The sequence below is a fragment of the Miniopterus schreibersii genome (assembly GCF_964146895.1).
Source record: "Miniopterus schreibersii genome assembly, chromosome: 5".
NCBI classification, from domain to species: domain Eukaryota; kingdom Metazoa; phylum Chordata; class Mammalia; order Chiroptera; family Miniopteridae; genus Miniopterus; species Miniopterus schreibersii.
Genome location: NC_138106.1, coordinates 63749482 through 63761916, shown reverse-complemented (window position 1 = coordinate 63761916; position 12435 = coordinate 63749482). Strand labels below are relative to the sequence as shown.

The 12435-nt window shown below is 41.2% G+C and overlaps 1 protein-coding gene and 1 pseudogene across 4 annotated transcripts in view; both read right to left on the bottom strand.

Moving 5' to 3' along the window:
* The window catches only part of ST3GAL6 (ST3 beta-galactoside alpha-2,3-sialyltransferase 6), a 70003-nt gene that overhangs the window by 22235 nt on the left and 35333 nt on the right, over positions 1-12435 (bottom strand). For all 3 annotated transcript variants that reach the window (XM_081138696.1, XM_081138698.1, XM_081138697.1), the window contains 4 exons: positions 10976-11075; positions 5127-5204; positions 1959-2062; positions 911-974 (listed from right to left, as the gene is read on the bottom strand). In XM_081138696.1, the coding sequence (XP_080994822.1) occupies positions 911-974; positions 1959-2062; positions 5127-5204; positions 10976-11064 (335 nt within the window). In that variant the 5' untranslated portion in view covers positions 11065-11075. The remainder of the gene's footprint in view (positions 1-910; positions 975-1958; positions 2063-5126; positions 5205-10975; positions 11076-12435) is intronic.
* LOC308557902 (PRELI domain containing protein 3B pseudogene) lies at positions 8316-8874 on the bottom strand (annotated as a pseudogene). Its single transcript has one exon. The product of its transcript is annotated as a PRELI domain containing protein 3B pseudogene (transcript).

The following is a 12435-nucleotide window of genomic DNA, read 5'->3' as shown; positions in this document are numbered from 1 at the left end:
ATGAATCAACATATATAACATAATCCACACGTCAATAATCTGGGCCCCCAACAGAGGAAAGTGAGATGAAACTGGACAAAATCTAGCACAGTTCTCCCTCTCTGTTATGGAAACTCTTATTTTCATTTTCACACTTCTGTCCACTAGCCTATTTCTGCACCCGTCCCCCCAATAGCACCTCTGTTATCTTGAGCAAGAAGGGAAATTCTGCATTTTACTTTTCAATGGAGGTCTGACCTCTACAGACTGCCCCATATGATCCTGCTGGGCCACTGGCCAAAATCTAAAGTGTAGCTTAAAACTTTGTGAAACAAGTCTACCTCTATAAAATGAGTCTACTTGCTAACTCAACCGGCAACTCAGTTTCCAGGGGGTGAACTTGACAACAAAATGTTTTAAAAGCGAAATTACCATTTGTAGTCAGAAGGTGTATATCAGAGCAAGCGGTCTCCTTCCCTCAAATATATTTTAAATAAAAGAAAGAGAGCTGCCTCTGAAATCCAATATTCAAATGAAGCAGAAAGGATCCTTCTGAACAGTTTAGAAGGTGGACAGGAAGGTGAGGGAAACAGCCCGCGGAGGGAGGCTGGGAGCCGATTTACAGGGGGTGAGAACGACCTCTTCAGTAACAACTTAGAAAAGGTGGACGTGAGTTAAAAAGGCCCCAACTCTGCACTAGTATCACCCATCATAAGACTCTGCAAACTTTTGAGCCAGCCAATTATGCAGCTTCTAAATTAATTTTGTAGTTTGTTCGTTCCAAGTGTCCTAGAAATAACTGCTAGATGTTTTAGTTATGTACAAATGCTACGGAATTTTCCCGAGTGACCACATTTTACATCGAGGGTGTGTGGGGGGGGGGCAGTTGGCTAAAACTAAAAGTGAAACAGAGGCAAGGAAATGAACTCACCTGTCGAACTCATCAAAGAGGTCACAGCTCTGCAGTTTTGAAAGAGCAAGTCGAAAATATTCCGCTAGAAAACAAATGGAGCACTGTGAGTGAAAGGAATCGTGGCTTCTTTGGCACATAGTAAGCAACCTTACCCCTCCCTTGCCCAAAAGCCATTTTCAACTGGTGTGGCTACATTTCATTTCTCCTGCGATGAAGATTCCTGATACGAAGACTGCATTTAGCCAGCACACTCACAATGGTAAATGCCCTAAGGTCACGTTTCAAAAACCCCAGAAAAATAGGAGGACTAATGAGAAAACAGTAATAAAAAAGTAACCCCCAAATTAGCAGTATCAGATGATTCTGAAACTGACATCAGTATAGAAATCAATATACAGTAAGTTTAACCTTATGGAATTACCAAATTCTCTGCAATATACGTTTAAAATACGCACGCACACACACACAGGATCAGTTAATTAAGCAAAATCTAACTCAGAAAACTGTAGGCTTGCCACCTGCTGGGCCTTTGGAGTCTCTCAAAAACCGAGAATAAACCTGTGTAAGGCAAGTCGGGCGTCAAGCAGAGAGAAAATTGTTCCATCATTAGCGGATGGAATATTTCTCTCTAAATTTAGCAAAAATCAAATATCCACTGATTAAATTTTAACAATTGGGCAAGGAGCTAGACCTTGCTGATGAAATGATGAAATAAAGTAAAACCCACAGGACAAGAGGTGAAACGGGAGACTGGAAGTTAGCACACGGGGTTATCCTGCTAATTCTAAACTGGAATAATTCATTAACTCTGCGGTGGCAAAGCAAAGTAAAACACAGTGTGTTAACAACAGCAATAAAAATCTTTGTTTTATTGTTTTATTCTATACTGCCTCAAAAGGAATTATATACTAAAATGAACTCCCTTCTTCCCATCCCAAAACCATTGCTTCTTTAGGAATCATTATGAAGCAGAAAGATTTAAAAGGCCTTAAAATCATATAAACATGTGGCTCACATCAAACACTACTCGTATGTAACAGGGCAGGGTAAGAATAATGTTACTGACCTGATGTTCTTGTCCCATAGGGCAAATCAAACTTATCACTACCATAGAAGGAAGCAAGCTTTTTAAAATCAGATGCACAAAGGAAGGGGTGAAACGGATGAGACCTGGAAGACAAGGGTAAGGAATGATTTTCCCCAGATGCACATAACACTTGTAGGCTTTGAAAGTCGCAGCTGACAATAACCGTAGCACATCGCTCATACTGTTATATTGACTGTATGAGTGTGTAATTATTTTTTCAGTTCTTTAAAATCATCTTAAATGGTATTTAAATATTACATAAATGGGATATGCAATGGAACTGCATGACCAGCCTGGAAACACTTTCCAGGTGGTGGAGCCAAAATTAGGGAACAGCTAAAGGGAACAGCTCATGCTGGGAACCCAATTCTAAAACCAACCAACACCAAGAGATAAAACAGCCATACACTGGAAGAAACCAAGGAACTAATAAGGGGAAATAAAAGTATTGACGCTAACTAGTCCCAAATGTTAAGGCACCATATGTATGAAGGTTTGTGCTATGAAAATAAAATTTATATTAAAATTAGATGTAGCTAAAACCCAACTCCTGATGCCATTAAATTAAGAGTTACTCAAGAACAAGGACCACGGGCCTTTGTCTTCTGATTGCCTGTCTGTCCTGAAGGTACCCCCCCCCCTCAGATGCTCTCTCAGACAAGAGACCAAGTTTGATGAGAGTAGGGGGTGCCTCTGGTTTTTCTCACTTTTAGTGCCTGGCACAGAGTAGGCAGACAACACACTTTAATTAATGACTGAATGAATTCCAATTCCAAACTAATTCTTTATGCAACCCTTATCTAATAGAAAAATAAAAGATTTTTTTAATTAAAGATAAGGGACAGGTAATGCTCATATTTTTACCTACCAGAGGGACTGAATGCTACAAAGAAAATCAAGCTAATTCTTCTCCCAAACCCCACACAGAGCCCTGTCTTCCCAGACTTATCACTTTTGCTTTATCTTAGTCTAAAAACTGCAGGTGGGGATCCGAGCACCCCGAGGCTTCGGAGGCTCGGTGACAGAGTGGAAATACACAGCAGTAGAGTAGGGGTGAACGAGCTTCAGTTTCATCCTGGCTTTGCCACTCACGAGCCTCTAACATTTTTCAGAGCTGAGTAAAGGCTCACATGCACTTAGACTAAGGAAACCGGTGAGAGACCAGGCCTTCCTGCGTTAGACAGGATGCGCTTCCCTGATTCAGCTGGTACAGCAAGAGCAGCCTCGGAGGCCCAGACAATCTCAAAGCGTCGTGTGCGTATCAGGATTAATGGCCAAGTTCAGCATCTGCTCTGAGAAGATGAAGTGTCAGGTCACCTGACTTAAGACTGAGGGGAGACACAAGATCTTCCCAGCTGGGGAACCTGAACCACAGGTGACTTTGCACCTTGAGAGCAAGGCAATAAAGACCTCGTTCTCTGGAGCTGCTGGGGGTGATGACGATGACGACTAATGATTAGTGTCTATTGCCAGTCAATCCTTGTGCTAGATGACTTACATTTTATTTCTAAATGACGTAACAGTTTAGCACCACGTCTCACACACAGTAGGGGCTCAGTAAGTATCAGCCTTATCTGTAATAATTACACACTCCAGTGTATATTACCTTGCATTATGCTACCTGTGTACTATCATGGATCATATTACATTACACTTCCGCTACTGTTGCACCTACAGACATCTGGAAAGGCAGGTAAAGTCTATTAATCACTTTAGACAAAGAAACTAAAGCCAGGAGAAGGGAAGTAACTACACAGTATTATATGGGGGTCACTGACCCGTATCTGACAAAGCTGAAGTCCACACCCAGGCCTAGCTCTAAGGAAAGGTTCCTCTTTGCAGCACTGCAGGCAACGCCTCCAGCTGTCCCAGTAGAGCTGCTCCTGGTTCCTCCTGGCAGCGGAGAGAGCACTGCCCCAGTGACTACAATTCACAGGACAACTGCAAATCTACGAGTCCATTAAACTGCAGACCCTCTGCGCCTGCTGGGCAATGTTGCATAAATACTTTAACCCTTTTCTCAGAAAGGAAATACCCTTTTTTCACTAACGATGAAGAATGCCTTGGTTCTAGAGCAGCATTTTAACTTGCAGTCTGCAACCCACAGGCGGTTCATAAATTTTGTGAGTCACTGTCAACATATATTTCTAAGTAAATAGAACAGAATATAGGGCATCTGGAGTAAGAAGGGTAAAAATTCTTTTTTCTCTTATTATAAACAATGCATATATACTAAGTTACAAAGTAAAACGTATTTCCTAGTATGGTTCATGGTCAAAAAAGTATAAGATCTCTCTCCGAGTGTTTCAGTGGCCCTAACCGGACACACCCCAGTGGACAGACGGCGAGCAGCCGTGGCTCACCTATAACCATATACAGAAATAGTTCATGTGTCCGCAGGTTTCCAGAGAGTTGGCTGATTTTAAGGCGATCTGTGGCCCCCAAAAGGTAAAGAACCAATAATGGAAAGGTGCAATAATATAATAAAACAAAATAAAAACGGGAAATGTGATTTTTGATCCTTGATAAAACGTTAAAAACAAACCTGGTACCTGTTTTACACAATCAAACATGCTAAGACTAGCCCGTCCTTTATTCCTCTTTGTTTAGAATCATTTTGACTAGCCTGTTAAAGTTGAGGCGACAGAGGGGAAAAACATTCGTGGATGGAAGAGTAAATTCCCTACAACCATAATGAACAATCATTATTTACATCCTCTATAGATGAATATGTAGTTCCTTAAAAGTCAGTGAAAGTCAGGAAAAATTTCTAACTGTAAGGTTTATCTTAGAGGCAAGGAAGAAGCCACAAACTAAGGATGGAAAATAACACCGGAACACAACGGGGGGGGGGGGGGGGGTTAAAACCCTAAAACACAGTTCACTTTTTTAATGATCAAAACAAACAGACCTCTCTAATCTCCCCTGTGTGAAAACAACACTGGGCTGATTGAGTTCCTCAATGTCTTTTCTTAAAATGTATGCAGGGCTCTGACTAAAGCACAGAAAGAGTCAGGAGATCCTTAAATGCAGGGTGAGCGCGTTGCACAGCTCCAGTTTGCACGAGGGGGAAGTGACCCTGTGAGGGAGCCGGCTGCAAAGGCACTGGGAACATTTCCTAGGCCCAGGCGTCTCTGGTGTGTTTACCTCAGGAGGGAGGCGAACGCGGGCTTTGCAGGGCACGGGTGGACCTGGTGTCTCCGCTTCATCTCGGCGGGTGGCATCCTGCAAGACAGAGAGAGTCCGTCAGAGGCAGGGCCGGGCAGCCCAGGGCGAAGCAAAGGCCCTGGGACCCCGCTCGGGCCACCACCCGCGGCCTCAGCACCTTCTCCAAGTCCAGCGCACCTGAGGATTCGTGGATGGGAGGCAAGAGGGGTGGGAAAGGTGAGCGCCCCACGGTGGTGCAAAGAGCAGTGACTCGAGGGCCCTCAAGAAGGGGGCTATGGAAGCCGCAACCCCGCTGGCTTTTCAGAAGGCCCCCCAAAGCCTGAGAAACCCAGCTGACCCCAACTGCACACGGCAGTCTGGGCCCTCCCTGCCACACCTGGGGACACCGACCTGCAGCAGACAGTGAGGACACACTGACCTGAGCAGGTGGCACCCACCCCGCCTCGTGATCTGGTGACTCCACAGATCACACTGCTTGGAGTCATATCCAACTCTCCTCAGGTCTTGGCACAGGTTAGGCCTGTGTGTCTCCTGAATGGAGCACTTGTCTCCGCCGTTTGAAAGGGTATTGTGAAAGGCAGAGAAAACAAAAATAAATGAAGGGGTAGGGTGGCCGGACCCAGACGTAGCCAGGAAAGAGGAAAACAGCTTAATGGGAGAACATATAATGGTCATTCACTATGTGAGTAATTCATTTAAAAAGAAAACTATTTTCTCCTATAATTTACAGGATTCAGAATTAAATAGTCTAAACTCATGGATAGACTCAATTTTCAATTTTGAGGCAATATCAAGCCCTCATAGAACTGTGAGGTTCCTGAACTATGAGGCTAGTCATGTCCCTATGCAGAGAAGCATCTTTATAAAAATACATATATATCTATATCTATATCTATATATACATATATAAATAATGTGTGTGTGTGTGTGTGTGTGTGTGTGTGTGTGTGTGTGTGTATGTCTTTATTGACGCCAGAGAGAGGAAGGGAGAGGGGGAGGGAGAGAGAGACATCAATGACGAGAGAGTCATTGATCGGCTGCCTCCTGCACACCTCCTGCTGGAGATCGAGCCTGAACCCAGGCATGTGCCCTGACTGGGAATCTAACCACAATCTCCTGGATCCTAGATCGATGCTCAACCTCTGGGTGGGGGGTTGCATCTTTTGTGAACACCATAAATGACAGGAATTCCTTTATTTATATGTAAGGAAGATAAATAAATACGGTGGAACACCACACCAGGACATAAAAACTATATTCAAAGGACAAGATGAAGTATATTACTTGATTTCTAAGGTTATTAAGAGAGAAACCAAACTATTTTAGATTGTGAAGACAGACTTTGGGTGGCTTTAATAAAAGACAAATAATCTGTCTTAATGGCGGGGGGGGGGTGAATTCCTTTTATCACTAGGGCATTCATTAATTCATTACACTTTTTTCAGAAAAAGTATAATTTACAGAAATTACACAAGGCAACTTTTTATTAAATATCAGTATTTAACAATATTTTGTTTTGCTGAAATGGTATTTCAATTGTAAAAACCATCTCTGGTTACAAAAAACTAATCAAAAACCTTATTGAATTTCACTTGCTTTTACAAATGCCCTAAGAAATCTTAAGCTAAACAACATTTTAAGTAGAAAAACACTAATTTTTAAATAGCTTCGTGTACTGTTTCTGTGGTTTATGTACATATATTACCTGGTTTCTTTTACAGGAAACCTGACTGGAAGTTTATCATATAAGCATTGTAAAATAAAGGCAGGAGCTAATCACCTTCTAACGAAAATACTCTATATGCAACAATTGCAAATATCAAAGATACTCTTTAATTAACTGCGGCAAAATATGAAACAAAACACATTTGCTGGGTTGTTTTTCAGAGCGTAGCTACCCTTGGCTCCCGAAATGAGGACGCCCTATAAACACGGCCGCGAAGCAATCGTGCGGCGGACAGTTCAGGGCAGTGCTCTTCTCCCCCCAGTTGTTCTGTTCTTCCCGCCTGCTCCACTCCCACATGGGATTTATGCCTCAGATAAAGACATTATTTGAGCAATTTCAAATGATGCACAGCTCCTCATGTAAAAAAGATGTTTTGTGGTCACAATTACTTCGAAAAGCGATTGTTTAAAATAACCTGGCATATCATGCTTTAGCAATAACAGAACCGTGATTGTGACACACGGCAATTTATAGGTTAGGCAAACGTGAAATGCTAAAAGATGGGAACAGCCGCTCTTCTGTTTCAGTTTAGAGTGCTGCAAAATTCCAGCAATGACTTGTTTTTTTCAGTTAACACAACCAGCCCAGGAGACAGCATGCTAAGTCATAAAGCACAAGTCCAAGGAAGGTAACACCTTTACTAAGTTATAATAAAATCATATTTTGTTGGAGTGATATATTGAGTGAGTGATAATTTTCACTCCAAAAATGTCATTTAAGTACCAAATTAAAACACTCTGGTTTTTAATGGTGGTTTATAGCAGAGCAAGTTATTTTATATAAGTTAATATAGCTTTTAAAGCTATATGATTTCTCCTTTTAAAGTGAGTTCCCGCCCAGCCAGGCGTGGCTCAGTGGTTGAGCGTCGACCTGGGATCCAGGCGATTGGGGTTCAATTCCCGGTCAGGGCACATGCCCGGGTTGCGGGCTCGATCGATGACTCTCTCATCATTGATGTTTCTGTCTCTCTCTCCCCCTCTCCTTTCTTTTCTCTGAAATCAATTAAGATATATTTAAAAAAAAAAGTGAGTTCCCTCTTTTAAGTTTTCTGCAGCAGGGCGGCTGTGTCTATTTAGAGGTAATCCTGCCTTGTCCTGGGGTTGGTCCAAGCCAGGTAGAGTTCCAACGCATGGCAAGCTTGAAAATTCTACCTGGAAGAGGTTTAATATGCTAACACCAACTTCCAAGTACTTTTCAAAAAGTGTTAAATTTTCACATAAATACTGGAATCCTCAAAACCAGGCAGTCATTTCGAACAACACTAATAGTTTCAGATGTTCCCTTTTATTTAGAAACCCTATACCTCTGTGTTTTGATCAAGTCACATAGACTTTCTTCAGCTTATTAAAAAAATTCTACCTAAAATATAATTGTATTTTTTAAATAACAAATAATGCCAGCTAGTAGAGACCCAGGGACTGGGTGTTGTATACCAACTTCCATCATTTCTCTACATATGCTCCCGCTTCCAAAGCCATCAATTCTTCAGTCTCAGCATTTAATTTATGTTACCCATTCCACTGCTTCTCGGTCTTAATTAGCGTTTGAAGATATACTTGCTATCAGCCCCTTCAAGATGACTACTAACTACTTTCAGTGATTGTGGTCTCGAGCCAAAGCAGTTTTTTCTAGGCCCTGAGGATGTGGCTTGAATATCAGCCTCTTGTCTACTGAAACCATTTTTGCAAATAAAATATTAGAAGATTTAAGTTTCATGGTTTTCTCTACAGGATCAACTCCAGAATGTCCTTGCACGTGTTTTGGTTCCTGCTGCACCAATAAGAGATTTCACAATGGAAGGTAGTCCCCACTCTGTGTTGCAAAGTCCACGGCTATACAACTTTCCAGAAGGATCTCTATGTCTGTCCCATACATCAGTTCCAGCCACACTTGGTTGATATGGTTTACATATTTCTGCACTGCAGCTGTTGTAACAGTTTCCCACGGGTGGTCAAAGACGTGTTCCGTAGTCAAGATCTTCATGGTGCCGGTGGCTTCCACGGTATCAGGGCAGGGCAAAGAGGCAAAGGGGCCACACTGGCCCCTAGCCACTGTCTCACATTCAAACCTCAGTCTCAATGTCTCCCACCTCGAACAATTCGGTTCTCAACCAAGTTGTTCACTATGACAAAAAGTGTCTCTCAGGCCACAAACAAAGGAGAGAATGTGCAGTATAAGTTTGTTTACTACTAAGCCTCCTGCCGTTAACATCTCAGGAAATTGTGCTGTGAAAATTTTTTGTGTTTGTTTTTGCTTTTGTTGCTGGCGAAATGGACAATTAGCACAATTTAAAAACATAAAGAGGCCATCAAGAGTGCCAATGTTGCTAATGGTGTGAAAGAAACAACTACCACAGGCAACTAAAGAGGCAGAACACTGTTGTTGATTTGGATAAACAGTTAGCAAGTGACAGCATTTCAGAGGCCATGACCTGAAAAAGCAAAGATGCTGCATGCTCACCTCCTGAAAGACACCCTTGGAACAAGTGCTGAAGATGACCCATTTAAGGCTAGTAGTGGGTGGCTCGATAAATTTAAGAAGTATTTGTTTAGAGATTAAATAATACATTAGACATATACTGTATATAAGAAAGGTTAAAACGGAATCATTTGGGGATCTGGAATGAAATAATCCAATTTAAATTCTTTCTAATGGGGAAAAATGATTTTGTTTTTGAATAATTGCTTCTCAAACAGCCTTCCAGAATGAATTAAGTTCAAAAATCGAGGTTCCACTCAGTTTTTAAGGAAGTAAGTTCACAGCAACACCCATTTGAGGTAATCCCCTATGGTATTTTCTTTGACTGGAGTAATGCGTTAGCTCAGGAGTGACATGAACATTCCTCAAATCCTGATGACAAAAGACTGTGCTGGCCCTGGCTGGGTAGCTCAGCTGGTTATAGCGTCGTCCAGATATGCCAAGGTTGCAGGTTCCATCCCCAGTCAGGGGACATACAAGAAGCAAACAATGAATGCATAACTAAGTGGAACAACAAATCGATGTTTCTCTCAATCAATAAAAAAAATTAAAAAAAAAAAAGACTGTGCTGAATTCAGACCCCTTTTATCATCTTCACCATTTCTTCTATGACCAATGATGGACTTACAGGGAGGTAGCCATGTAGCAAGCTTGTTTTTCTTTTCCTGTCTTCCATTACTAAGCGTGGGGCAGAGACAGGCTGTGGCAGAGATGGAGGGAAGTCCCTGTGGTACAATTTTCATGTAGTGTGTAATCAGACTAAGTTCTCTAAATATTTAAAAGTCCAAAGCCTAAAACATGGCTAAACCCACCCACCTAGCAATGGGACTTTCCCAGTGACCATTTGCCTAACTTCCTTCCATGAAAAGCATTATAATTATTTCTCAATCAATCAGCATTGACATCAAATGCAGAAGTACCAATTTACATTTACATTTTTATCTAGTAAGCACAGCTAGAAACATCATCTAGGATCTACTATTAAAACCCTGGCAAAAAGAACTAGTTGTGTGATTTATTTTGATATAATCATATTCTACCATGCATTCAGGATGTAAAGGTCATCAATACTTTATTCCTAGACAAAGGACTGACAATGGGGAAAGGGGAAAAATCTTATTAGAGAAGTTTTCTCTGCAATAAAACTACCTTTACTTCTTCAAAGTTTTACAGGTGATATTTCAAGTCAGAGTTGTTCAAAATATACATATATCATCATTCACCAAATACTTCTAAACAAAGGAAACCACATGTAGTATCTACATTTAATCAAACAATCTCTTAGCCAAGCATTTTAGGCTCTAAAAGTCAAGTACCACTGAGTCCAAGAATCACTCATCAATTCAAGGAGATGAACTATTATGTAAAAAAAAAAAGTTTCATCCCAAAGGTGGTCAACACCACGGCTTCACTGAAAAGTCAAGGAAAAGGTGTTGCTTATCAGTTTTTACACTGCTAGAAATAAAATGCACAGGACACTAGCATGGCAAAAACCCAGTTTATAACAGAAAGCTAGAAAAGTTTCAAAATGCTACAGGGGTTTTTAATAGGGCTAATATTATTTGTGCATCCGTGTGAAAGACTAGCTTGAAAGATATTTTTAAATAACAAAAATGAAACTTACCAATAGACATTTGTTCCCCATAATATACAATGCAGCACATAGTAGAGGAAAACAGCACTCAGGAATATGGCCACGAGGTAGCCTCTCATGGCTGGCCCCCCTGCAACACAAGGAATGCAGCCCGGAGGCAAGGGTGTTAGAAAATGCATTTACCCAGCGGCTCGTGAATAAACGTGTAGAAAGGGAACAGTAGAAGGAAACGATGTGGGCCTATTATTTTCAAAATGCCCACTAAATGTGCAGAAAGAATTGTTTTCCGTCTCTCATCTTCTTTCATCAACACAACACAATGCGCATGTAGACCTGTGATCGGTTCCCTTGTTCCAAAGCCAGCGGCTTCCCTGCTACTTGCTCATGTCAGGCGAGAAAGGGAAACATTCACGAGGAACAACATTTTACACATCCACTCCGTGTTGGAAACTTTTTTCAAAAGCATAAAAGAATATTTTTTAATGCTTTTCTCTCTCAACAGAAAGTGAATATATGCCTTGAGACGTAAACATTTCATTTCTTTAGTCCTTGAAATGACTTGTGTTACACATTACAATTTTTACAATGTTTTTCTAATTTTATAAAATAAAAGAAAAATGCTATTAAAAGTATTTTCCACATCCTCAATTTTAATACACCTTTAGAGGCACTTATTTGCTTTTTCGATATCGTAGCAAAGGTAAATTCAGCTAATTACTCGCTTGCTTTGTATTAAATGACATTATAGCTCATTGTACATTTGTAGACAGAAAAATCTTGACAGAATCCTTTCTATAGTATAAATTCAAAAACCAACAACAAAAAACCCTTAGAGAATGTTTTCTAAAACATGGTTATTTAGTTCCCACTTTTACTTCAAAAACAAAAATGAAGAGACTCTCATTTCCACATGCAATTAAGTGCAGAAGACAAATTTATTACATATGGTTCCACAGTAGATCTTCTGTTTCAATGCCTGTAACTTTAAACACATTTACTGGCCCGGCCAGCGTGGCTCAGCGGTTGAGCACCAACCTAGGATCCAGGAGATCGAGGTTCAACTCCCGGTCAGGGCACATGCCCGGGTTGCGGGCTCCATCCCCAGTCAGGGGCGTGCAGGAGGCAGCCGATCAATGACTCTCTCATCATTGATGTTTCTCTCTCTCCCTCTCCCTTCCTCTCTCTGAAATCAATAAAAACTTATTTTTTAAACACATATACTATTTCCCCATATCTCTTATCAAGTGTCTGGTGTAGATAACTGCATGCACCACTCCTCTCACTCCTCCCCTTATCTGTTAAGCTCAGTGAGGGCAACGCGCTGTGCAATGTGCAAGTCCGGCTGCAAGCATTTCCAAATGATGGAACGCTGCCCCCTTTGCAAGGTAAAATAAGTGTCAATAGAAACCTTAAAATAAAGCACTCCTCTGCCTTCATAAGTAGAATACACTGAACAGAATTAAACTTTCCTTGATGATGAAGGTCATCTT